The sequence below is a fragment of the Prorops nasuta genome, unplaced genomic scaffold (genome assembly GCF_024137725.1).
Source record: "Prorops nasuta isolate Cenicafe-Biocafe unplaced genomic scaffold, Cenicafe_Pnas_1.2 PNAS00005, whole genome shotgun sequence".
NCBI classification, from domain to species: domain Eukaryota; kingdom Metazoa; phylum Arthropoda; class Insecta; order Hymenoptera; family Bethylidae; genus Prorops; species Prorops nasuta.
Genome location: NW_027116802.1, coordinates 2,153,328 through 2,180,954, shown reverse-complemented (window position 1 = coordinate 2,180,954; position 27,627 = coordinate 2,153,328). Strand labels below are relative to the sequence as shown.

At 36.9% G+C, this 27,627-nt stretch overlaps 2 protein-coding genes across 2 annotated transcripts; both read left to right on the top strand.

The window, feature by feature from the left end:
• Positions 1-13,088: 13,088 nt before the first annotated feature.
• LOC136773783 (uncharacterized) lies at positions 13,089-16,586 on the top strand. Its single transcript, XM_066727694.1, has 2 exons — positions 13,089-13,095; positions 14,842-16,586. Exons 1-2 carry the CDS (start codon positions 13,089-13,091, stop codon positions 16,584-16,586), a joined length of 1,752 nt encoding a protein of 583 aa, XP_066583791.1.
• Positions 16,587-19,425: 2,839 nt separating this feature from the next.
• LOC136773782 (uncharacterized) lies at positions 19,426-20,099 on the top strand. The gene is made up of 2 exons (XM_066727693.1): positions 19,426-20,012; positions 20,096-20,099. Exons 1-2 carry the CDS (start codon positions 19,426-19,428, stop codon positions 20,097-20,099), a joined length of 591 nt encoding a protein of 196 aa, XP_066583790.1.
• The last annotated feature ends 7,528 nt before the right edge of the window (positions 20,100-27,627 follow it).

Sequence of the window (27,627 nt, the reverse complement as noted above, 5' to 3'; positions counted from 1 at the left end):
TACGTATGTCTTGAACACCGTTACATACGGAACCGCATCAGCATCATTTTTAGCGACACGATGTCTGAAGGAAATAGGAATACGGAGCACGTAAACATCACGAATCATCGAGGGTAATTCAGGAGGGTTTTTATATGGATGATCTGTTAACGGGAGCAAACACCAGACAAGAGGTGAACGAGATTGCCCAACAAGTCTCGGCACTGCTAAGCAGCTATGGGTTTGAACTAAGAAAATGGGTGACTAATTACCCTATGGTTTTGCCTCAGGTAGCGGATGTTTCAGAAAAACAATTGGGAATGGAAGACCATAAGGCATTAGGTATATATTGGATTGGCACGGTAAAATTACAAAGAAAAAATAAAATCTTATCTTTAAAAGCAGTCAACTCTTCAATCAAGGTGAATAACAATACTGAAGTAATTAATCCTACTTTAATTTTTCAGAGACTAACATTAAATATTGAATCCAAAAATGATATGAACCAATTTTTAACATATGAACTAGCACCTTATCCGCTTTCTTTATTTGATGAGAATGAAATGCGAAAAACAAGAAAATCGATTTTTTATTATAATTTTAATACGATCCCTGCGATTCCGGCTGATAATGTATATTATGTGATTGACGGTGGCTTTCTTCTTCACCGAGTATCGTGGCATATAAATGAAGTCGTAAATGCAATTTTACAACAATATGTCTCATACATATTAAAATATTATTCGCAAAATTGCTGTGTGGTCTTTGACGGATATGAGAAAACAGGAACAAAAACAGCTGAGCGATTACGTAGACAAATAACAAATCCAGGAACGGAATTAAATTTAGATTACAACACAAAAATAACATTTTCACAGGAAAAAGTTTTATCTAATAGCAAAAACAAAACAAATTTGATTAAATTATTATGCACAGAATTGAATAAAGTAGGCTGCCAAACAAAAGTAGCAGAAGAAGATGCTGATTCGCTCATTATAAAAACAGATATTGATTATAAAAATAATAACAACAACATAGTAATTGTAGGTGAAGATATTGATCTTTTAGTTTTACTGACACAATTAACGCCATTAGATACGAATATTTATTTTTTAAAACCAAATAAAGGAAAAACTGCACTGCAAATGTATTGCAATAATTCATTTAAATAGACTGAATTAAAAAAATTTATTTTATTTTTACACGCATTTACAGGATGTGATACAACATCCTGTTTCTATAAACAAGGCAAAAATAAGTTAATCAAAGTACTCTTAAATGATAATAGTTTACAAAAGCTTGTTGAAAAGTTCTACGACGTTAATGCGAGTCAGTCGGAGGTCAAAGATTGTGCTGATAAAATAACAGCTGCTTTATACAGTACAAAAAAAGAACGAAAAATATTTACAAGACTTACGATTTCTTCATTTTCAAAAATCAACTTTAAAAAAAATCTGTAAATTAGAATCATTACCTCCTACTGCAGGAGCTGCGAAACAACACGCTTTAAGAACATATTTTCAAATTCAAGCATGGTTAGGTAATAAGATTGATGCTCAGCAGTGGGGATGGAAAATGACAGATCAAGGATTGATGCCGGTTTTTACAGATCAGCCGTTAATACCTGATGAATTGTTACTGTCAATTACATGCAGATGCGAAACTGGATGTAAAAATATAAACTGCAGCTGTAGAAAGCATGGTTTATCATGTTCGCATCTTTGGTCAGGTTGTCTTGGAGAGACATGTACAAATAAAGAACAAAAAATGGTAGAAGTAACTAGTAATATCGATACAAACCTCGAGGCGGAAGAGGATGATATTTTAGAATTATTACCTAATATTAATATTAATTTTAATAGCGAAACTGATCATGGTGAGAATGATTGCGATAGTGACGACAATGATAGTGATAATACACAGAGTGACGACGAGTACCTCGATAGCGATAGTCTTAATGCGAAAAAGCGTCAATTCAAATGATTAATTGTAATATATTGTAAATTAATTCGTTATGTATTACATTTTAAGTATCAAATAAATCTACATATACATTGAGCACCATTTTTGTTCTTGTTTTCATTTGTTGTATGTCGACACGAACAAATTATAATTACAACATATAAATATTATTAATAATAATAGAAATAGTAACTAAAAAAAAAATTATATAAAATTTCCCATTGAAATAATTTGTTTTTAAAAAAAATAATTCGCCAGTTGTTATTATTTTTGCATGCTATCCCAAATTAAAAAAAGAATCATCATGATCCGACGTTTAGTTCCCGAGATATCGCGAAATTTTCAAAAATTTTGAAATATAAGACGCTCGATCAATTTTGACCGCAGCGCGCGAAGCGCATGCGCGCCCCACTCTCTGGATCACGGTCGAGTCAAGCGCTAATACGCGCTGCCGTTTTTTAAATGCCTTTTATTGAATACTTAAATTCATAGTTGCGCAACTATGAGATATTGTAGTACAACTCTTACTCTACATTTCCTGTAAATTTCAGCTCTTAATGTTAATAATAAAAGGCACCGTGAATTTAAAAAAAAAAAATATTATCTCAGCTTCAAAGCATCGTAGAGAAATTCTGAACGCATGAAAATTTGCAGAAAAATCGTAGCAATTCAATGGACGAGGTTTTAATTTGATTTGAAAAGTATTAAGTATTAAAAAATCAATTATTTATAAGCCTAATTTTCAAAGTCATTTTTAAACAATTTAAACTATCAAATTTAATTGTCCCGATATTAGACATTGTAGTACAAGTATTCACAAGTAAAATGAGCCCGGATAGAAGTCTCTGAGACGCCCACAGGATGTAGAAATTAGAATTTTCGACAACATCTTTTTAGATAAAAAATGGAATTGAAGGTAAACTAATTAACATTTTGAGCTGAAATTTTTACCACTTATTAAGCACACTGAGACCTTCATTTAAGCTATCCTATTGTTATTTTCAACAAAAAATGTGATTATTAAAAATAAATTAAAAAAGTGCTAAAAATCATGGTTTTTGATTTTTAACGAGTAAACAAATTGCCCAATATTAACCTATTTTGGCTCATTTTGTAGGTATTTTTAATACCTACAACCCTATATTTTTTATTTTTCGCCAATGATTACGGTTCAAAAGTTATCGGCAAAAAACTGCTTTTTGGCAACTTCTTCGATTATTTAAACAATGAACTCCTACTAATTTGTGGCCGCAAATATTTTTCTTAACATCCTGACACCCCCCCCCCCTTCAACATCCAACAATAAAAGTGCCTCTTAGAATTTGTTTACGGGGAAATGCTAAATGCACTGGACTAGGATGCCGCAGCAGGACGTGTTGAGGTACAAGGTTCAGATGAAGAAGTGTATTAAGATCACAAAGAGGACTCTACTTTCAACCATCGCGCAGATATTTGACCCGCAAGGACTACTGAGCAGTGAAGCCAGACTGGGTCTAAAATGCTTCCCCACTCTGCCTCCATAGGCTCACTAACACGTAGAGCTACTGAAGCATCCGTGAAAGCACCCCACTTCTGCCTCCTCGAACGTTGCACGCATACCATTACTGCAGTACGTGCATGTTTCGGTCTCCTTCGTATAGCTCCGGTATATTTCGAGTACGAGAAAGAGAGGTATACTTTTCTCGGACCTCTCTTTCTCGCGCTCCACCTTCGTTCGTTTAGCCAACGAGTCTAAACGAGAGAAGCCGAGCTAGCCGAAGAAAATTATGAAATGTCTTTTTCGCGGCCAGCTATGATAAAAGCTGACCACACGCTAAATGAGAATATAAAGATAAAATATTTATAAACAAACAGCCATTAACTTATTAGATTTTATAATAAATAAGGAAATGCGATGATATTACGTAACATTGGTCAATTTTCTTAAGACTCATATGTAACGTATTATTGTTAAAAATATTTTATTTTCTTAATTTATTATTTAATCTAGTAGGTTAATGGTAATAAAAAAAAAATTCATGACGAAAAAAAAAATTGAAAAAGTTTGCATGAATCTGCGGGAATCGAACCCGAGTCCGCCTAAGTAGCAAGCAAACGCCTTATCATCTGCGCTACGGGACGCAATTGTCAACCAAGAAGCTTAGTGGCCTGTTAGATCGATGGAAGCTTTCTCTATGAAATTCAATTTATAGAATAAAATATCAATTATAATCGTACATATATTTATTTCGCATGTCTTTTCCTAATGAAATAAAATATTTTTTTTGCATATTTCTAATCATTAATGACTTTAACAGCTGTAGCTTCAAAAAGTGACTCCAACATTACGAAGAATATTTTGGATGGCTTTGGAATTAAAAATAAGTAACCCAAGATTTGTATTTGGGATTTAATTTATTATTTCTATTGCAATCAATTTATATTGAAATAGCTCATATATAGAAAAACGATTTATCGTTCTTGACAAGTAAACGCGCATGACTGACAGAGATGAGACGATGTAGCCAAACAAAGTATTTATATAGCATATATACTGTATTAAGAGGCTATCAGAATATAAAACTTACATATTGAGTAAGTACAACAGAGATAGCCTGTGTTATGCAGCGAACAGGTAAACTAAAGCGTGCGCTAGAGAGAGAGCCCGCTATTTAAAGTGCGAGAAGAAGACAGACTGATAAACACACAACACTCGGGTAAATGCCGCAAAAACCAAAGGCTATTGAACCCAGAGTAATTGCTTCGAAATCAAACAGCTGATCTGTCAAATAGATCGAAAAATGATTCCTTCTTCTCTAATATTCACATTCGGAAGGAGAAAATCATTTTGACTTTTAACATAGCACAATTGAAAGTGACAATATTTCTTAAAGATATAAATGCATATATTGATGCTCTGTGGATATAATAAGTATTTATTTTAGCAGACACATAAACATCCACTGTTATTATCGGACAATCATTTTCTGATTACATCTGTATTGATATTTATTAACTCCTTTGTGTTTCAAAGTTAAAGGAGTAACTGCTTTAGTATCCGAAAGATACTTATATATGTATCCAATGATTTATTAACCAACTGTTTTACATTTATTTTAATGTTTATTGGGATGGGATTTTTTTCTTCTTTTTTTAAAGAGGTTAAAATGCCTTTATGCACACCATCAAGCTGACTTATCATTATAATTCTTGTCTCCTTGTTGGTAGTGTGGGACTCATGACCCCCAGGAATTACCATTGCTCCGATTATTTCAAAGTTGGTTCAAGCTCCCTGGTTCTTTAAGGTCTAAACACTACCCACTAAACAATCCTCCTTTCATAACCCTTCACAAATTCGAAGAATTATTACGAAAATGGGATAGGATAAGATGAATAAGTAGACCTGATTACATTTTAATATAAATTTTATTTAAAAATTGAAATAAAATTTTTTTATTTCGCCGCACCTCCCACTTCCTCCACCTCTTCCACTTCCTCTCCATCCTCCGCTTCCTCTAAATCCTCCTCCTCCTCTTCCTCTCCCAACTCCTCTACCGCGCATTTGCGCCCAAAGGCGCCGGGCCTTACCCCCTCGCGCAGTTCCTGCAATATAATATATGTAATAAATTAATAGTTAATTTAATAAGAGAATTTTTACTTTTTTATTTAAGTACAATTATTTATAAACGTATACAGAGTTCAAGAAAATTTAAATGATTTTAACAATTGGCTAACAGTATTTTAAAGAATTTTGAATCTTCCAATAACTGCAGTTTTTTATTGCAATTTTTTAAACATTAAGGAATGAATCTGAACCTATACCTATTTCAACCAGTGGACCGCGGGTATGATAATTTTAATAATTTAATAAATATGTATGCTTACGGGTTCGCTCGTCTGTGGCCACCGCCTGCCCCACATCCTCACCCACATTGTTTTGTGGGTGGGAGGGCCCTTCTCCCGGCCACTCCAGCTGCGGCTGTTGCTGCCGTTGTTGTTGCTGTTGTTGTTGCTGTTGCTGCTGTGGCTGTTTCTGTGGCTGTTGCTGTTGCTGGCGCACCAGCGATGCGCGCTCCATTCGCTCCATTTTTTGGAGCCGGTCGCCAATGCTGGGGTTGTCGTCTATTGATGATAAAAATTATAATAAAAAATTAATATAATTTTATAATTTAAAATTATTTAGATTATGAGATAAATATGCTTACTTTCTGAGGCTTCCTCTATGTATGGCATTCTGGAAAAAAAAACAAACGAAATTTTAAACCAAGAATAACATACACTGTTTTGATAAGAATTGCGATTATCTCTCAAATTCTAGAAAATGAATATTTTAAAGATAAAATTTTTAATTGTAACACTCAAACGAATATATTATTATAAATTGTTTTTAAGTATTAAAATTTGTCCTTAAATCTGAATATTTAGGACAAAATGAAGTTAGAGTACTTACGCTTCAAACTGACGGGCCAGCTGATCCATTAGAAATGAGACGTCTATTTCAACCAGACCTCACACGGGCTGTCAATATTTGTTTACTTTCGCACCAAATTGATACCGGTAAAGGCTAGCGCTTAAGGCTTAAGGAGGATGATCCAGTTATATGTGTTATGTATCTCTTATTAGAAAATGCAAACAATAACATGATTCTCCAGCTAATGTATATATTCATCGTTCAGTCGGTTTCAATCGTCTACATTGAACGGCTTAAAATAATAACGCGAATAAAGATTACACAAATATTAAGTAATTAAGTTAGCGTGTTGTGCCTTTCAAAAATTATTAATTTTTGAAAAGATATTTATAATAATTACTAGGTTCATTCAAGTGTTTTACCTTTGGTGACCAGTGATTTTTATTAAAGAAACGATAAAGGATTACCTGTAGAGGAATACATTAATATTGTGAGTACAATATATTAATAATAATGTAAATAGAAAATGGAAGAAAAGGGGAAATCATTAATCTCCAGATGGAAGCGTTTTCAACCTCAATGGTTTGATGAAAACCCTTCTTTGAAGATTTGGCTACGGAGCGTCCCTAACGACAATTATAAATTTTTTTGCGTTGCTTGCAAAAAATATTATGAATCCGGTAAAGCAAAAGTCATTCAGCATGCTAATTCCGAGATTCATAAAGTAAAAATAAAAGAATTAGATATTGTAAAAGACGAGGAAATGACATATCCTGGTACTTCTAAAGAAGGTCACCTTGATTTCAATGATAAAGTTAAAGTCGCTGAAATCAAGCTAGCAACTTTCTTCGTGGAACATAATATTCCATTTACGTACAGTGCAGAGTTATTGACAATCTTCAAAGAAATTGGTAAGGAACCGGATGTTCTGCAATCAATGTCTTTGGGGAAAACAAAACTAAGAAATATTATTACTAATGTCTTATGTCCTTATGAAAGTGCACGGATAACTACTAAGTTACAAAATCATAAGTTTTCCGTATTTGAGGATGACACTTCAGACATTAGTAATGAGAAAAAAATGACACATTTACGCGATACGTGGACAGTAAATCATTACGCGTGGAAGTAAATTTACTTCAATTAATAAACTTAGATGCAAGCGACTGTTCAGCAGATAAACTGTTTAAAGCATTTAGTAGTGAACTTATAAAAAAAGAAATACCAATATCACAGATAATTGGATTAAGCTGTGATAATGCATCGGTAATGGTTGGAAAGCACGATCCTTTCCAAACTAGACTTTTAAAGAATTGTCCACGATTAGTAACAATGCCATGCATTTGTCACTCCTCTGCACTAGTAGCTTCTAATGCATGTAAAACGTTGCCAGTATAATGCGGAAACTTTATAAAAAAGATAGTCACTTTTATAAATGGAAGTCCTAAAAGGACAGCTATTTTTAAAGATTTTCAGCAGTCTTTTGAGAAAGAGACTAAAAATTTATTAACATATGCAGAAACGCGTTGGCTCTCTCGTCATACATGCATAGAACGGATTTTAGAACAATGGAACATTATTCATACTTTTTTATTAGAACAAATGTCAGAAAATAAAAGTCAAGCAGAAGAAATGCTTTTATCAATGAATAATCCAGAAACAAAGGCTTACTTATATTTTCTGGAAAATGTATTGACAAAATTTAATTCTTTTAATGCATTTTTTCAAGCAAGCGAAACTAGAATTCATGTACTGCATAAATCGTGCATGAAATTCTTAATGTTTTTGTTACAAAAATTTATCAAGCCTGCTTTATTAAAAGATGAAATCTTAATTCCTTATTTACGGAATATTGATTTTGGAAGAACTGATAACCAGCTTCCCCTTCAGTCAATAGATATCGGCCCTGATTGTGCTGAATATTTAGAAGATGGATTGATTGAAGAAAAATTGAACGAAGAACAAATTCAATTAATTCGTCAAAACTGTTTATCTTTTTTTGATAAAAGCCAGTCAAGAGGTTCGTAATCGTTTTCCAATATTTGATAAATTTTTGGAAAATCTAAATATATTTCAAATGGAAAAAGCATTGTTTGATGAATATCGAGAAACCAGTAGTATAAAATTACTGGAAATTTGCCGTCGTTTAGGATATTTTGATGAACATTCAATCAAAATTGAATGGACATCTCTGTATTCTAATGAAACATATGATGTAAAGACATACTGGTCGAAATTATCATTCGATAATATGTGGCAAGCAATATGTTCAACAAAAATAGCAATAAAGAGCTGAGATATCCACAATTAGGAGCATTACTAAATTTAGTAAGATCTCTTCCTCATTCAAACGCGGAAGCAGAAATATGTTTTTCTATCATACCTGATAGTAAAACAAGAAAAAGAAATAAACTTTCACATGAAACATTGAATGCAATTTGCGTAGTAAAATACGCACTTCGATCCAAAGAAGAAACATCACTATCAATGACTGTAACAAAACAGCACTTAGAATTAATGAAAAATTCATTATATTCTTCAAAACTTGTTACAGCTAAAAGTAACTTAAATCTGCATGCATATGAAGATAGTGATGATGATACCGAAGTAGAATAAAATGTGAAAGGAAAGTCTGCACTTAGCGACTACTTTGCAAAGCTTCAACAAATTATTTCAGTCTGCATTTAGCGACTACTTTGCAAAGCTTCAACAAATTATTTGAGTCTGCATTGAGCGACTACTTTGTAAAGCTTCAACAAATTATTTCAGTCTGCATTTAGCGACTACTTTGCAAAGCTTCAACAAATTATTTGAGTCTGCATTGAGCGACTACTTTGCAAAGCAATAATAAATAATTTCAGTCTGCATTGAGCGACTACTTTGCAAAGCAATATGAATAAAATCATTACAATTGTAAGGAGTAATGAAAGGAGGATTGTTTAGTGGGTAGTGTTTAGACCTTAAAGAACCAGGGAGCTTGAACCAACTTTGAAATAATCGGAGCAATGGTAATTCCTGGGGGTCATGAGTCCCACACTACCAACAGGGAGACAAGAATTATAATGATAAGTCAGCTTGATGGTGTGCATAAAGGCATTTTAACCTCTTTAAAAAAAGAAGAAAAAAATCCCATCCCAATAAACATTAAAATAAATGTAAAACAGTTGGTTAATAAATCATTGGATACATATATAAGTATCTTTCGGATACTAAAGCATTTACTCCTTTAACTTTGAAACACAAAGGAGTTAATAAATATCAATACAGATGTAATCAGAAAATGATTGTCCGATAATAACAGTGGATGTTTATGTGTCTGCTAAAATAAATACTTATTATATCCACAGAGCATCAATATATGCATTTATATCTTTAAGAAATATTGTCACTTTCAATTGTGCTATGTTAAAAGTCAAAATGATTTTCTCCTTCCGTATGTGAATATTAGAGAAGAAGGAAACATTTTTCGATCTATTTGACAGATTAGCTGTTTGATTTCGAAGCAATTACTCTGGGTTCAATAGCCTTTGGTTTTTGCGGCATTTACCCGAGTGTTGTGTGTTTATCAGTCTGTCTTCTTCTCGCACTTTAAATAGCGGGCTATCTCTCTAGCGCACGCTTTAGTTTACCTGTTCGCTGCATAACACAGGCTATCTCTGTTGTACTTACTCAATATGTAAGTTTTATATTCTGATAGCCTCTTAATACAGTATATATGCTATATAAATACTTTGTTTGGCTACATCGTCTCATCTCTGTCAGTCATGCGCGTTTACTTGTCAAGAACGATAAATCGTTTTTCTATATATGAGCTATTTCAAAATACATTGATTGCAATAGAAATAATAAATTAAATCCCAAATACAAATCTTGGGTTACTTATTTTTAATTCCACAGCCATCAAAAATATTCTTCGTAATGTTGGAGTCACTTTTTGAAGCTACAGCTGTTAAAGTCATTAATGATTAGAAATATGCAAAAAAAATATTTTTTTCATTAGGAAAAGACATGCGAAATAAATATATGTACGATTATAATAGATATTTTATTCTGTAAATTGAATTTCATAGAGAAAGCTTCCATCGATCTAACAGGCCACTAAGCTTCTTGGTTGACAATTGCGTCCCGTAGCGCAGATGATAAGGCGCTTGCTTGCTACTTAGGCGGACTCGGGTTCGATTCCCGTAGATTCATGCAAACTTTTTTAATTTTTTTTTTCGTCATGAATTTTTTTTTTATTACCATTAACCTACTAGATTAAATAATAAATTAAAAAAATAAAATATTTTTAACAATAATACGTTACATATGAGTCTTAAGAAAATTGACCAATGTTACGTAATATCATCGCATTTCCTTATTTATTATAAAATCTAATAAGTTAATAGCTGTTTGTTTATAAATATTTTATCTTTATATTCTCATTTAGCGTGTGGTCAGCTTTTATCATAGCTGGCCGCGAATAAGACATTTCATAATTTTCTTCGGCTAGCTCGGCTTCTCTCGTTTAGACTCGTTGGCTAAACGAACGAAGGTGGAGCGCGAGAAAGAGAGGTCCGAGAAAAGTATACCTCTCTTTCTCGTACTCGAAATATACCGGAGCTATACGAAGGAGACCGAAACATGCACGTACAGTTTTGGCCATTAATCTTGCGCCGGGCGAGGGGTAACATGAAAAGGGGAGCAAAGGGTTATCTAGGGAATTCTTGTCGGTACGGTAAATTTCTACCATTTCTCGCTGTCAAAGCTCTACCAAATTTTAACCTGTTCTTGTAATTATAAAGAAGAGTGATAATTTAAGAACGTAAATGATGAAAAGAAAAAAAAGAACATTTTAAAAAATAACAGGAAGAAAAAGGATCTCAGATGAGTATTGCTTAATATAAAGAATTGCCAAATTTTTTATATTTTAAGATGATGCTTTGTGGTTTTTTCATTTTTGTTACAGGTCAAGTCCTATTTTTGGAGACTTGTCATCAAATAAATTAATTATATATTCTTTGGATCAGTAAGTACTAATTTATCATGTTTTAATTCTTGTGTGATGCTGCCATTATAATATGTTGTTGAATGTGATAAAAATCACCTATAAAAAAAAGTAAAATTATGTTATTTGACAAGACTGGAAGGTAATTTAGTTTTATATAATTTGTAGAAATTATATGTTCATCTTCGTTTTTGTTAACTTCTTAAAAAATGGCAGATGCAATTTTATTTTATGAGATGCTCTATCTATATATATTTTTTTTTTATTTTTTTAGATTAACGTGCATGAGGAAATGCTGTTACGCATACTCTGACCTTTGGAGATCAGAGTTATGTGGAAAGACCCCTTTAAAGGTCAAGACTCCTCTGGGGGGAGTGATTTTTTGATTTTCTTGAGAAAGAAAACCTCAACCAAGCCGCCACCCCCAGATATACCCACTAAAACCCCCTGCACCATCAGGAATTATAAAAGATAGGATGGAAGGTAAGAAAGTACCAAAAATTTAATAACGGAGTGCATAACCATTAGTTTGTATTACCTGATGTAATCTGTGTGGGACAGAGAGCACAAGATTTTTGCAAATATCAGGTTCATTTGCCAACTCCTCCCACATTCTTCTTACATGGAACTTAAGTGCCTCTTTTGTTCTTTCTTGTTCCGGTCTCCAGCGTTTGACAATGATGCCCCAAATATTCTCAATGATATTGAGATCTGGAGATTTTGCAGGCCAATTAATTGCATCAATGCACGGATGGTCACTAAACCACTGTCTTGTGACTCTTGAGGTGTGGACACTCGAATTATCCTGGATAAATTTGATAATAGGCATCTCTTGCTCAGGATATCTTCTTCGGACACTGGGGATCATGGAATTTTCCAGAAGACTCGTATAAAAGGCTGAGTTCATTTTTGTATCAACTTCAACTATTTCTCCTACTCCATGCTTTGATATCCACCCCCAATACGCAACACTTATCCTGTTGCTTCTGTTTGTAGGTAGAACATATTGATCTTCGTATCTTGTTCCATCCGGGCGCCAAACATGAATCCTTCCATCTTCAGAGGACTGGAATACCTTTTCGTCACTCCAGATTACATTATCCCAAAAGTCATCATCTTTACTGAGATATTCTAAAGCAAATCCGATTCTTTGCTGCCTATGTTCTGGAGATAATTTGATTTTATGTGCAGCAGGATGGCAATGTACTCCAGCTTCGTGTAGCCTTCTGCGTACAGTTCTTGAAGATATATTTACATCCAATTCACTTAATATGCTGCATGATGATTGAAAAGGATTTTCATTCATAAGACTGACGATTTGTCTATTTTCAATTTCTGTCGTTTTTCTTGGCCTCTTATTATTCGTTCTTTGATCTGCTAAGCCTGCATATCCTTCCACACTATAGGTTTTAATCCAGCGATTAATAGTGGATTTATTGACCTGTAGCTCTTCAGCAATGTCATCTGAGCTTCTTCCTGACTTCCACATACCTAAAGCCTCTCCTCTTTTAATTAATTTGTCATTCATATTAGACATATTGCAAATTTGCTTTGTAACAAACACTTTTGAAGCACTTAAACAATAAAACAAATAACAACCGCAATGGTTAGTCATTTGTTTCTTGATAATAAAAATAATAGTCTATTGGATTGTCTTTTGTTCTATTGCTCAAACACTTTAAAAAGTATTCTGTTTATTTAAAAAATAAAATTGTAATATATACTAAATAATAATGAAACATTAATTCAAAGAGGAGAGGCTACTGGATTATGGAAAGTAAGATGTTCAGAAAATATCACTGAACAGCTGTAGGTGTATGTATTTATTGCTAATCGATGAATTAAAAAACATTGTGAAAAAGAATATTTAAGATTCAGCAACAAAAGAAAGAATATTAAAATAATAAAGAAGAAGAAATAATTGAAGAAGAAAAATGGCAAAAAATTGATGTAACGAATGAAGATCCATTTCAGTTTTTGTCTATAGTATTTGACATTAATTTCACTTTAACATATTAGCAAGGACTGTCCGCAGATGACTGTATTAAACTTGAATCCATTGTCATGTTGCTCATTATATTAAAGATGAGCAAATAGGCACTCAAATTTTAATTAGGCAGAATGAGAAGTTGGCGAATCAATCAGAAGTCTACATTTGTTTTGTGCACTCTCCTTGCCAATTAAAGAATTTCAATGCAACCAATAGTTATAACTTATATGGTATAAGAATAATTAAAATTTTATTAGTAATTTAAAACATTTACAGATAACAATATCATTTGTAACATATATCATCTGACATAATAGAATATTAACATATGAATTTTTACTATTTTAATTTGGCTAAAACTATATATAATTATTATAAAAACCATAAATAAATTACATTAAATCTTTGTCAATTAATAATAACAATTTTTTTCCTCAACTACAAACCAATATTATTTTACATTTATTTCCAAGTATTGAGATGACAGCGTCACACAAGAAAGAACAATAATTAGTGCTATCTTATTCAATGAAAATAAATAATTATTTTATTTGATGACAGGTCTTCAAAAATAGGACTTGACCTGTAACAAAAATGAAAAAACCACAAAGTATCATCTTAAAATATAAAAAATTTGGTAATTCTTTATATTACGGAATACTCATCTGAGATCCTTTTTCTCCCTGTTATTTTTTAAAATGATCTCCTTTTTCTTTTCATCATTTACGTTCTTAAATTATCACTCTTCTTTATAATTACAAGAACAGGTTCAAATTTGGTAGAGCTTTGACAGCGAGAAATGGTAGAAATTTACCGTACCGACAAGAATTCCCTAGATAACCCTTTGCCCCCCTTTGCATGTTACCCCTCGCCCGGCGCAAGATTAATGGCCAAAACTGTACTGCAGTAATGGTATGCGTGCAACGTTCGAGGAGGCAGAAGTGGGATGCTTTCACGGATGCTTCAGTAGCTCTACGTGTTAGTGCGCCTATGGAGGCAGAGTGGGGAAGCATTTTAGACCCAGTCTGGCTTCACTGCTACTGAGTCCTATAATAATAAAGGCGAAAATCTTGATGCAGAGGATGTGGCAATTGAGTCTGGATTGGGATGAGATCGTGCCGCCATTCATATTTTCGGCGTGGCAAATTTTTGTCGATAAGTTGCCAGGAATCGATGAACTACGTGTGCCAAGGTGCATTATCATTCAAGATTGGGTCCACTGGTCTTTGCACGGGTTTTGTGACTCATCTGAAGTCGCTTACGGAGCATGCATCTACCTCCGTACCCATAGCTCCGAAGAAAGAAACAATAGATTGGTATGCTCTAAATCGAAAGTGTCACCGATAAAATGTCAGAGTTTACCAAGGTTAGAGCTTTGCGAAGCACTTTTGCTGGCTGAACTAATGCATAAGGTTAAATTATCGTTGAATCTGCCTGACCACGAGGAACACTATTGGACAGATTCGCAAATAGTCCTCGCGTGGCTGGTGAAACCAGCAAACGCATGGAAAACATTCGTTGCGAACTGAATAGCAAGAATACAGGAGCTTACGCACGTTGGGTCATGGCATCACGTGCTATCTAAGGAGAACCCAGCGGATTTATTGTCCAGAGGTGCATATCCTGATCAAATTAAGGGCAATACTATATGGTGGTGTGGCCCGACCTGGCTGTTAAAGGAATCCGCGGATTGGCCAACCGAAAGGCCTCAACAGTTGCGAGGGGAATTGCCTGAAAGGAAGACGGTTGAAAGGTTGTCAGCATTGGCTACCACATCAAATGCATTTAACCTTTTTGAAAGATACTCCAGTTTTAGTAAATTACGAAGAATAACCGCATGGATATTAAGATTTTATCATAATTTAAGGAATCACACAGAACGTGTATTCGACGAGTACCTGTCACCCAGAGAGTTGGAGGAAGCTACTTACCTGATGATCAAGGTTATACAATCGAACGAATTTAGTCAAGAATTGGAGAGCTTAAGGAAGAAAGCGCATGTCGCCATAAATAGTAGTATTAAGAATCTAAACCCCTTTATAGACAAAAACGGTCTGCTCAGGGTGGGCGGACGTCTAAAACACGCAAATTTATATTATGATGCTACGTTCCCTGTATTATTACCTAAAAAACATAATTTTACTAGTCTACTTATCATGAACGAACATGTCAGGTTAAATCATGCCGGGGTTATGGTCGTCCTGAATACATTAAGACAGAAATACTGGCCTATACACGGTAGAAGTGCAGTCAAAAAATTGATTAATAAGTGCATGTGCTGTTTTGAGGCTAAACCTAGTGCGTTTAACCCCCCTATGGGTAATCTGCCAGGTGACCGAGTAACACCAGCCAGAGCGTTTGAAACTTGTAGTGTGGATTATGCAGGTCCAATTTTTATTAAGGATGGCAAACTAAGAAATCGGAACTTGGTAAAATCCTACCTATGTATTTTTATTTGTTTTAGTACAAAGGCAATACACATAGAGCTAGCCGGCGATATGACCGCGCAATCCTTTTTGAACTGTTTACACCGATTTATTAGTCGAAGAGACTTATGTAGGCATATATACTCGGATAACGGCAGTAATTTTATAGGCGCAAGAAATGAGCTGGCTGAGCTCGGATCTTTACTCACAGAAAGCAATACTGTACACGAGATAAAAAAATCGTTAAATAATAAATTAATCGAATGGACCTTCATACCACCTCATGCACAACATTTCGGGGGCTTATGGGAGAGGGCTGTAAAATCTGTAAAATATCAATTGAAGATTATGATAGGTCGTGCGAATTTAACTTTTGAGGAGATCAGCACTGTATTAACAGAGGTAGAAGCTTGGTTAAATTCCAGGCCTATTTGTCCATTATCCAATGATCCGAGAGACATGAGGGCTTCGACGCCTGGACATTTCTTAATCGGCCAACCTCTCAAGGCCTTGCCTGATTGGGATGTTACCGAGATAAAGGAAGGAAGATTGGATCGCTTTCAGCGTTTGCAACAGCTGTACCAAACGTTTTGGAAGCGTTGGAGTTTTGAGTACCTTAATCAACTGCAAGTACGAGCTAAGGGAACGAAGGAAGGCTTAAAGCTAAAGCCGAATATGATGGTTTTGGTTAAAGAAGATAACTTGCCGCCATTGCAATGGTCATTGGGCAGAATTCAGGCGGTTCATCTCGCGAGTGATGGAATAGTCAGGGTAGCTACCATACTTACGAACAAGGGGAAGATTAAAAGACCAGCAGTCAAATTGTGTCCCTTACCGATGGAAGGATCCTAGTAAGCCTCGGTTCTTAGATAATGTTTCAGGTTGAAATAAGGATATTTCAAGGTGGGCGGCGTTATGTTGGATGATAATCTTATCGCGCATGTAGCAGAGCGATGTTGCCCCCTCCATAACCTGCCATGGGCCTATGCTAGGAGACAAATAGCTATCGGGAGAAGTACCACTAGTTCCATAGAGTAGATGAAACACATTTCACAAAACTTAAATTGTAACCTTAAGACTTATAGCATAATCATTGTAAGAAACGTGAAATATACCAGTACAAGAAGAAATAATCTCTAATTATTAAAACACATTGAGGATAACACGGTGTACCTTCACCGTCAAGGAGAAAGCAAGTGTGGAGAACCAAACATTTTCTCTACAGGGGAAAATGCCTGTTTCTGCTATAAGGTTGAAAATCCTTAATATACTCTCTTTAATGTGTATGGGCGGTAATTTGATAATTTTGTTATCTATTATGTCAGGTCCAGGTGATGAGGAAGATTTGGAATTGTTGATAATATTATTTAGTTCTTCTATCGTGAATGGGGAGGTATCATATGGTTTTATATTGGTTGTGGGATTGTTTGTGAATGTTGGAAGTGGGTTGGCTGTTGCTGGGGTAAGGTTGGAAATGACTTTGTTGATAGATTCTTCGGTTGCGATTCCAATTTTGTTGATGTTGCCTAGATATTTTGAATATTTTATTATTTTTACTTTATCCCACATTTCTCTAATGTTGGATTTGTAATTGATTTTAATTATAAATTCGTTAAAATTTTTATTTTTTTTTCCTTGATTGTGGATTTGAATATTTTGTCCAGCTTGTTGAAATTGTCTAGATTATCTTGTGTGGTGTTGAGTAAATAGGTTTTCTATGCCAGGTTCTTATTATGTCTGGCTGCTGAGCAATCGTTGTCCCACCATATTTTGGGAATTAAGTTTTTGGATTTGTGTTTGAGTAGCTCTGTTGAATTATTAATTCTATCCCTGGTAATGCCATTAGCTAGTATCAGGCTTTCCTCAATGTTTGATATTATGGAATTATATTCGTTTAGGTAGTTATCTTGTGAGATATTGCGGTTTTTACTTAGATTAGCGAGGTTGTAGTTGAATGCTTGTGAGTTGAATTTCTTGTTGTTTATCTTGTTTCTCTTTTGGATGGAGATATGGTTATATTTGAAATCGATTTTTATTATGAGTGGGAAATGGTCGCTGTCATAATTGCTGTTGTCGATTTCAAAGCTTATGTTGAATGGAGCATATTTGGGTATGATGGCTATGTCTGGAATGCTGATTTTGTCTATTAAAGAGTTCAGAGTGGACTTGTTTTTATTAATGATGAGAAGATTATGTTTGATGATGACTTTGAAGAGAATTTTCCCATTATGATTGTTGTTTGAGCATCCCCATGAGTTATGTTGACAGTTGATATCTCCTAAAATTATGAAGATTTTGTTCTGTTTGGTTAACTCGTAAATTCTTTTTAAAAGGTTGTCCCATTGAGTTTCGTCTATGGTATTAGACGGAGGATTGTATATGAGAATGATATATAAGCTGTTGTTATTGATTTTTATTTTTGTGATGTTGAGCTCGTTGATGGGATTATTGGATATTTCATTGGGGATGGCGTACGGTAACAGGCTGTTTTTCAATAGGATTGCAATGCCTTCGCCCTTGTTGCTTCTATCTTTTCTGTGTATATTATATCCTGATAGGTAGAAAGGTTCGTCGTTGTCCAGCCATGTCTCTGTCAAGCACACAATATCACAGTAATATTTATTGGTTAGATGTAATAAGGAGTATTTTTTGTATTTGATACTTCTGGGGTTTCAGATTGCTATGTTGACTGTCATGGGATCTAGGTGTCTATGTGTGAAGTTCTGGTTGATTTGTTGATGCTGGAGTATAAGATGAGGTTTGGATATGGCTTAGTATGGAGGGAAACTCTGATTTGATAAGTGGTTTTGGGTATATTTTAATATCAGGTGAGCATTCAATAGGGTTTTTGGTTGTGAGCTTTTTGAAAGTCTCTAACATCTCTTTTTTTTAGTTTTGACCGTTCTGCTTTGTTTTTTTTATTGATAGAAGTGTTGGATATTGGGTTATGGTTTTCTATGTCTTTTTTGAGACATTGTTGGAGATCGGAGTGTAGGTACGAGCGGTCTGGGACTCTCAGGCCGTCTCGCTCCCGCTCACACTCTGTCTCTCTTGATCCTACCTCCAACAGAGGCCGATAGGTGGCCCACGGCGTAGAACTCTCTCTCGCTGTTATTATTTGGGTCTGTTGTACATATCAATACCCAATAGTTCCGTGATAATTGCGGCTCGTTTCAGTCAGTCTAGGCTCTAGACTCTATCAAACTTTTGTATGATTAGCAGTTTAGCCATTCCTCCCTTCCTGCGACGCCACTAAGTCTCTTAGTACGCATTTCTGCTCCATTGTCGATTTCTTGGGCTCCAAGAAATCGTCTTCCTTTCTCTCTATCTTCGTTGCCTGGGAGTCTCAGGTACGGGGAATCCTGTCCGGGGACCTGGGGACCACAGGGTTGGGATTTCGTAGTTGTAACTTTGGGTGGATTATCAATTTGCGGCTCAGCCTCCTTTGGAGCACTTTTTGATTCTTTTGTATTTTTTTTCAAATCAAATAAACTGATTTTACCAGATTTCCTGGGCGTTGTTTTTGTCACCCTGGAGCCTTCCTTTCTAGACCTCCTTGCGGATATCACCCAATCAACTTTCAAACAAATTTCTGGTCCTTCGAGCCGGATATAACCGGTACATATTCAATTGAGTTGAATTTTGATTGGTGATTCTTCGAGGTGACTGGGGGAGTGTCTCTGGTGGCAAAATGGTAACGCATGAGGAAATACTCATGTGCGCAGGTCACGTTAGTCTTTATTGCTCAGAATTAGAACGGCTACTGGTCAACACCAAAAAGCGTGGTATAGGTAATTTTACCGTCCCTTATTTAAATGGTCGTCTGGCTAGTGCCAAGGAAATTCTCGCGAAAATACAAACGAATCATGTGACGATCACTAATCATTTATCGGAAAAGGATTTGCAACAGTTTAATTATACGACGCAGAATACTTATGAGCGAGCTATGACGGCGTATTTGACTGCGGAAGAATACATTTTAGAGCAAATCGAGAATTTGAGCGGTGAGCAAGTCGCTCCTGTCACTGCAGGGCGGACCCATGCTCCCTCGTTGAAACTTCCTAAGTTAGATTTACCCAAGTTTAGTGGTGATTATTCTGAGTGGTCAACCTTCTATGACTCTTTCAAATCAATGATTCACGAAAATTCGACATTACCAGGTGTTCAAAGGTTTCATTATTTAAAGGCATGTCTTCAAGGAGAAGCTAGCTCAGTAAATCGATCCTTAGCCGCCAGTAACGATAGTTACTTAACAGCATGGAATGCATTAGTGACTAGGTATACAAATGAACGAATTATTACGTCCAACCTTCTTAGCATTGTATTATTTACTTTCATTTACTTTAAAATAACTATTATAGATAATATAATGAAAGCATATATTTATTTTTGAAAAAATAAACTTTTTAATTTATTTCTCTTCCATATGCAACGCAGGCATTGTATACACCTTTTCTTCCAAATCATTACTTATATCAAAAGTAATCATTTTATTGCGCACATCTGTCAATAAAAAATTAATATCTGCAGCTTTACTTTTTGATACACGGAACATGCTAAATGTTTTAGAATTTATTGGATATGTGTAAATTGGTTTCACCACTTGTAGCGATTTACCGCATATTCTTATTGCTTGTTCATTTGGATATAGTACCATATCATTAATTTCTACAATAACACCATTACTTAGTAAAACAGAGTTATTTAGTTGTTTTGTTGTCAAAACAGACTTATTATAACGGAGTTTTTTTATACGGATTTTTCCAGAAGGATCTGCTGGTGATTGGCGCAAAATTTCAATAGATTTGGGTAATGCAACTTTTTGTATGTCAGCCAACATTTCTTCAGATAATCGTCGACATATTTGTTGTAATGGACGGTATCCTGTTCGCAACATTTTTTTTAACTTCTCTAAAAAGCTTTCAAATGGGAAGGCATTTATATCATTAAGGCTACATCCCATATTAACAACATCGTCGGCAATATGCTGCAAACTATGAACGTTTAATACCTGGTTTCTCTTTCCGTACAATTTTTCACTCAGTTTTACAAATAGATGAAGAAATAACTTTGCTTTATTATTAAGTTTTATAACAAATTCATCAGAATGTAAAATTCTACAGGCTACATGAAAAAGTAGGAAATGTTTATAAAGATTTTTAGCTAAACATTGCTTTAAAAGAACTGGACCTGCATATAGCGCAAAAAAGCGAAATTGAGTTGCTTTCCACTTATTTACATCTGCTAATGAAGCAGTAGAACGTTGGAATTCAATTGGTATTTGATTTTTCAATAAAAGTAAGCAATTTTAAAGTTTTTTTTTTTTATTTTGACCGAATCTTGTTGTTGTGTCACCGTTTATCCAGATGTCAACTAAAAACTTTTTCATAATGCCCAACCACAACAGATGCATTGGCTCTAATATAAAATCTTTAATCATATCAATTTTAGGACTAATGTTTATTAATGGTGAAATGCCATCATGATGTAATCTGTCTGTTTGCAAGCGAAATGATTCATCTGTCCTTTCTACACCATTTGTAGAAAGATAAACTGTACGCCGTTCAACCCTTCTTCCTTCCACAACACACCGTTCACAAGCTAGTTTGGCACCATGGTTCTTTATAGATTTGACAAAAGAACGTGCAGGCCTATCGCAAACAAATGATTTAATCACTACTTCAAAATTTTTATCGTTTATTTGAAGTTTTTCACGTGAAATGCTATTTATTTCATTGATAAAACGTTCAAAGAAATGATTAATATTCTGTGGTTTTCTAACACCACAATACAAGGCAATTAGGAAAACTTTATAAATGTCCGGTTGATAGAAAACCTTTCCTAAAATAGCCCAAAATTGTTTATTGCTGGAATTATACGGTGAGGTGCCATCGACGTGAATGAGCAAAAATATTTTGCCATTTGTATGCAGTGTTGAATTTATTATCTTGCGTAAATGGCTAGCTACTCCGAAATAAATAAATTCGTTGTCGTTATCATATACTTCAATATTCATTTCTGTCCAAGAAGTTTTCAGAAAGGTTTTGGAAGAGGCAGGTAACTTAGGCAAAAGTTTTCTTCTAAGAATTTTGAGAAGTGAATCTAAATGAGTATGTGAAATTTTTGATGTTAGTGCCCACTGTCGTAGCTCTTCTATTTCATCCAATTCATTTTCACTTTCTGACTCATTATCGCTCAACATTTCTTCCAGAAACCGTAAATTATCCTCCTCTTCACTGTACGTAGACATACTTTCATTAAAATGATCGATTTCTTCGACATTTTCTTCAGTTTCAGTTTCCATTGCCTCGATCTCATCATCGCTGATATTTAATTCAATGATTTCATCTAATTCATAATCGATATTAAAGTCAAAGGATCCAGAAATATGAGCAACTGGTACATTTTCTGCTGCTATCTCCTGTCCTTCCCGCATGCGTTCCCTATATCTGGCTACACGTAGCCTAGTTAGTTCTCGTGAATGTGCATTAGATTCACTCATTATTTTACTTCGTTATTATAAACTACTGTTTGAGGAACTATTGAGGAAGTATTGACAGGGCTAGAGAGTTCGAACTCTTTTTATATGCAGCTCTTGTGATGGATTTCCAAGGTCAGTCGATGCTTTGTCAAAGTTAAGGAGATAAGGATAAGACAATATAGCATAGTTGGATCTCTCCTACAGTGACATTAGAGACAGAGACAGAAACAGAGAAACAGAGAAACAGAGAAACAGAGAAACAGAGAGAGAGAGATAGATAGATAGATAGATAGATAGATTTATTATTATACTGGAGCAGAAACTCCTTATATAAAGTGGTACAAAACATAAAGATAATGACAAACTTAACACCGCGTACAGTATCAACGAAAGAGAACCCGTTGTGTGCGCAATACCCGCTCTCTCAAACAAAAAGATATAAAATATAATATGAACAAAAATAGATATTGAAAAGACGACTAGAAGAAGCAAATAAATAAATAAACCGCTACAAATCAGTCAAAGTGAGTCACTCATGAGATGCTCACGCAACGCACGCTTAAAAGCAGTCATTGAGCCCGATTCACGCACCGAACCAGGCAGGGAATTCCAAAGATAAACCCCCGATACAATAAAGGACTTTTGATACCTAGAAGTGCGACAACAAGGGGGCACTAGGTCAAGCTTGTGTCTGCCACGGATGGGGGCAGTACGTAAGATATTCTGCCCAACAAATTTTATCTGCCGGGCAAGGTACAGTGGCTCACGCCCAATGACAGCCTTGTACATCAAAAGGCCAATAAAGTACTGGCGACGAACACCCACACTCATCCACCCCGCTTTCCTATAATAAGGTGTGATGTGCTCAGAGCGCCGCGCACCATAAACATATCGAACGCAAGCATTAACGGCCCTGTCCAGCCTACAATTCTCTTCACCCGTGATATCTGTGAGCAAAGCTGAACAGTAATCAACTAAGGGAAAAATAAGTGAGGAAACCAAGTTGTAACGAAGCTGTAGAGAGAGACCATCCCTGCCTGCACGCAATTGGTACAAGCTTTTATAGATTTTGGCACACGTAGCTGTGACAGTATCACGCCAGTTCAGTGCCGGCGTAAGAACGACACCCAGACTCTTCACGGACTGAGAGGGTCCAACAGTAACACCATTTACAAGAACAGGCGGAAGAAGATCCAGTTTCAGAGCATTGATGTAGGTTCCTGATCCAAAGATAATAAGATGCGTCTTAGTTGGATTAAGCCTCAGTTTATTCGTCCCTGCCCAGGCAACAAACCTCTCAATATCCCCATTGATTTCCTCCACACAATTAGCTATAGATGTAGGATCAGGAAGAGAGTGAGCATAGGCCTGAACATCATCCGCATACCGGACAAGGGAACAGTGCCGAAAAACTGAAGCAACATCAGCAGTATAGAGGAGAAAGAGGAGAGGGCCAAGAATGGAGCCCTGCGGCACCCCAGCAGGGACCTGCTGCCAGCTCGAGAGAGAGTCACCTATACGAACCGCCTGTACACGACCATTGAGATAAGACTCAATCCATTGCAATACCGGAGAAGAGAAACCGATAGCGGAGAGTTTCTTCATCATGATACAATGGTCAACCGTATCGAAGGCCTTTGAAAAATCAAAAAGCACCAAGAAAGTCAATTTGCGCTCATCAATACCACGCCGAACATCATCGACGACTTTTATAAGTGCCGTTTGCGTAGACCCACCCACCGTAAAACCGAACTGAGTTTCATCCGTATACCCAATACGCCGGAGATAACTCAGAATATCCGCATGCACAATACGCTCAAGCACTTTAGAGAGCTCACAGAGGAGGGAGATAGGCCGATAATCAGCTGGAGTGACCGGTGCATTATTTTTCGGCACTGGGGTGACTATAACCCGCCTCCATGCAGCTGGAAAGTAGGAGCTAGTAAGAGACCAATTAAACAGTTCAATAGCCACCGAGCTAATAGCCGAAGAGCAAAGACGAAGAAAGCGACCAGGCAGCAGATCGGCACCCGAAACGCAAGTGTCCTGAAACCTGAAACACTTTAAGAATTGTTGCGTATCTACGTAACGAAAGTAAAAGAGGTCCTCCAGGGGTCGCGAGTCGTAAATGAGTTCCCCATAATTAGAATTTACCGGCAATAGTCCATTGTTAGGAGATTCAGCAGGCATAGGATGGAGAAAAGCCAGCTGGAAAGAAGAGTTGAGCACGTCGGGGGTGAATGGTGGCCGTGAGGAACATTTACGGGCAGGGACAATATTAAGTCTACGCAGAGTGGACCAGAGTAAACGCGGATTATCAATTGAAGCAATAACCTCCAGACAGTATCTGTCCCTGGACCGCAAGATCTCCCTTCTAACACGACCACGTAATTCACGAAAATCCGACCATAGAGTGACTGAGGGGCAAGCTGAGCGGCGTATTTTAAGACGCATTTTGTTGCGAGTAGAGATCAGCTCCCTAATGGCAGGCGTAATCCAGGGGACAGCTGGCCTGCGACACTGTACCGTCATTCGCGGGGCAAGAGTATCCAGAGTGGATAGTAGTTTGTCGGAAGTGAATTGCACCGCGGCATCCAGGTCAGCATCACGCAAACAGTCCTGAATGCGAAGACCAGCGATAAAATCATTCAATGCACCAGGATCAAGATTGGCCCATCTTCTGACTTTACATTCATTTTCAGGCTTCCGCACCTGCGCCGCAGTCAAGTAAGAAATGCCAATAAGATCATGCATTGAGAGAAAAGAGACCGATCGCTGGAACCAGAACCTCACAGAGTCGGATGAATTAGTTAAACATACATCAAGCCATGATTGAGAGCTCGCTGTAAAATGAGTAGATTCATACGGCACATTAAAAAGGGAGCCAAGTTCAATGAGACGCCTAAGATAAAGTGAATCAGGCGAAGAAGTAGCTAAATCCGCATTGAGATCCCCCATTATAATTTTAGCGCTAAAGTCCTGACACACTTCCGTTAGACACGACTCAATAACCGCCATCCAGGCTACCTTAGGTGGGCGATAGATTACACCTAGAAAAATTTCGCCGAAACCCTGAAGGCGGAGTAGCGCATAAAGATAATCGACCCGAGAGTCGCTCACACAGGAGTCAGAGGCAGAAATGAGCTCCACCATAAGGGAATGTCGGTAAAACATACAGACCCCACCCCCCCTCTGTTTGAAGACGCGATCGCTGCGCAATATCCGATAGCCTGGAAGCGAGACACAGTCACTGGGTATATCAGGCCTAAGCCAAGTCTCAGAGACCATAATAATATCAGGAGAGAGCCGAAGGAAGTAGTCGCGAAACTCATCTATATGACCAACCAACGACTGAGCATTGACATGAGTGACTACCAAGCCACTAGACGAGAAGCCATGGGGAGAAATAGAGGGAGCAGAGCGCATACGTGGGCGTCATGCAAGCCTAGTAAGGTCAGCATCAGATTCAATCCTGATAGGACGTGCGCCATCACCCTTACCCGCAAACACAGAGCCTCGCTTAGCCCAAACACGATACCCCCTTTCGCGACCCAGCGCTCTGGCACTGCTAAGCAGAGCATGTAACCGGGGAGGAAGAAATTCATTAATAAATATTCGGCGCACATTTATGCCCGGACTCAAGGCCCCATCCGCAATGCCAGATAATGAACGATTCGCCGCAATAATTCTATCCCGTAATTGTTCAGTCGCCAAGGTGACGATGAGTAGACGAGGTGCAATCGAGTCCTGTCGAGTAGAACGCATTCTTCTAATGCCAGTCATATCCGAGAGCGCCACGGTGAGACCCATAAGCGCAAAAAGTCTCCACAAAAAATCGCCAACGTCCGACTCCACTGATTCTGGTATACCCGACACAGTCAAATCACAGGAGTGCTGCTTCATTTCAATGTTGTTAATAGCACTGGTCAATGCCTGTATTTGAGAAGCATCAGCATTAGCATTTTGAACTCCAGGTGGGCGACTGTCCAGGCACTCCACCCTAGCCGCCAATTGAGCATGCTGCTCCTCAAGCAGGCAAATTCGTCCAGACAAGGCATCCTGCTCCCTCCTGAGTTCATTGACCCTGTCAATGCAGTCCTCCATACGCTGAAGCAGCTCAAGAAGGGTGTTGACCTTGAGAGTCAAGTCCTTCTGACTGTCACCAATCCCCCGTACGGCCAAAAGAATGTCCTCCAGCGAAGTCTTCTCCTTAGCGAGGCACTTGGCAGCATCATGCGAGGTAGATGAATTCAAGGTCCCCACAGACTGCGCAGCCACCCGATGTATATTCGGCCGTTGAGAGCTGGAGGCGCAAACAGTCGATGACCCCGTGGAGGAACCAAAGGTCATGCCTTTAGTCAACGGCAAGTATTCCACCATTCCACTGCATGGCCGGCAGAAACCAGCAGTCCTCCCGTCTGCCGGGAGCACCCCATAAACGAACCCCTTAGCACAGCTTGGGTGGTATCGAGCCTCACAGTGATGGCAGGTGACAAAGTTTTTAATAGGCTCCTTGTTGCAGCCTGGGCATTTGCCACAGCCAGACTTACTTGTGGGAGACATGTTCCAAGAAGACAATACTGGCCGGTAAGGTAGATCGCTGCGCAGTTGGCTTGTGACACAATAGGCGGCGCCAGTGAGAGCAATTAGTCCGCACAGGTGTGATAATTGCCGAACACACTTCCCGCCAAAACTGACACCTCAGCCGGCACAGGGTGTAGAGGTTAGGCCAAAAACCAAAACTTAGAAAGCCATGCAGCAAGCAGAAGGAATTTATAGATGCGACGACTATAGTCTCATTCAAAAGCGCATGAGAAGTAGCAGCAGCCTCTGCAAAACACGCCCCTCAAGGGCAGGACAGCAGCAGAAAAGTAGCAAAAGAAAGCAGAGCATGCAGTAAAGGCAGTAAGTATACTCACAGAGAGAGAGAGAGAGAGAGAGGATGGGGGATAGGGAGTAAAGGTTTACTTTCTCTAGATCGAATCCTGTCCAGATCAATGTAGATACACAGCTGTATATTTATCATACATTCTATATATTCCATATAAAAAGCATGTAATATTTATTTAAAAAGTTCACGAGTGAATCAGTGTATTTGGCTTTAGTAAATTAACTTGAAATTAGTAATGTGATCTATTTGAAATATATACTTCGAAAAAGTACTATTTATTTGAAGAAAGTACATATATTATATAATAAAAGTGAATAAATAGAATTTTTTTTAATTTGAATGTATACATTTATAGTTACTATTAAACAATTGTGAGAGATCTGACATCTTACTCAGTATGGCTTTCACAAAAAGAAAGTCAAAAGGTTTAAGGAAAAGAAGGATAGGATGTAGACTGCGCAACCAGAGTGGTATACGCAGATGGGTTAAATATTAAGTTAAGGGAAACAAGGCTTCGAAAA

Coding starts and splice junctions, on each gene's coding strand:
- LOC136773782 (XM_066727693.1), top strand. CDS start 19,426: ATGGTAACGCATGAGGAAATACTCATGTGCGCAGGTCACGTTAGTCTT.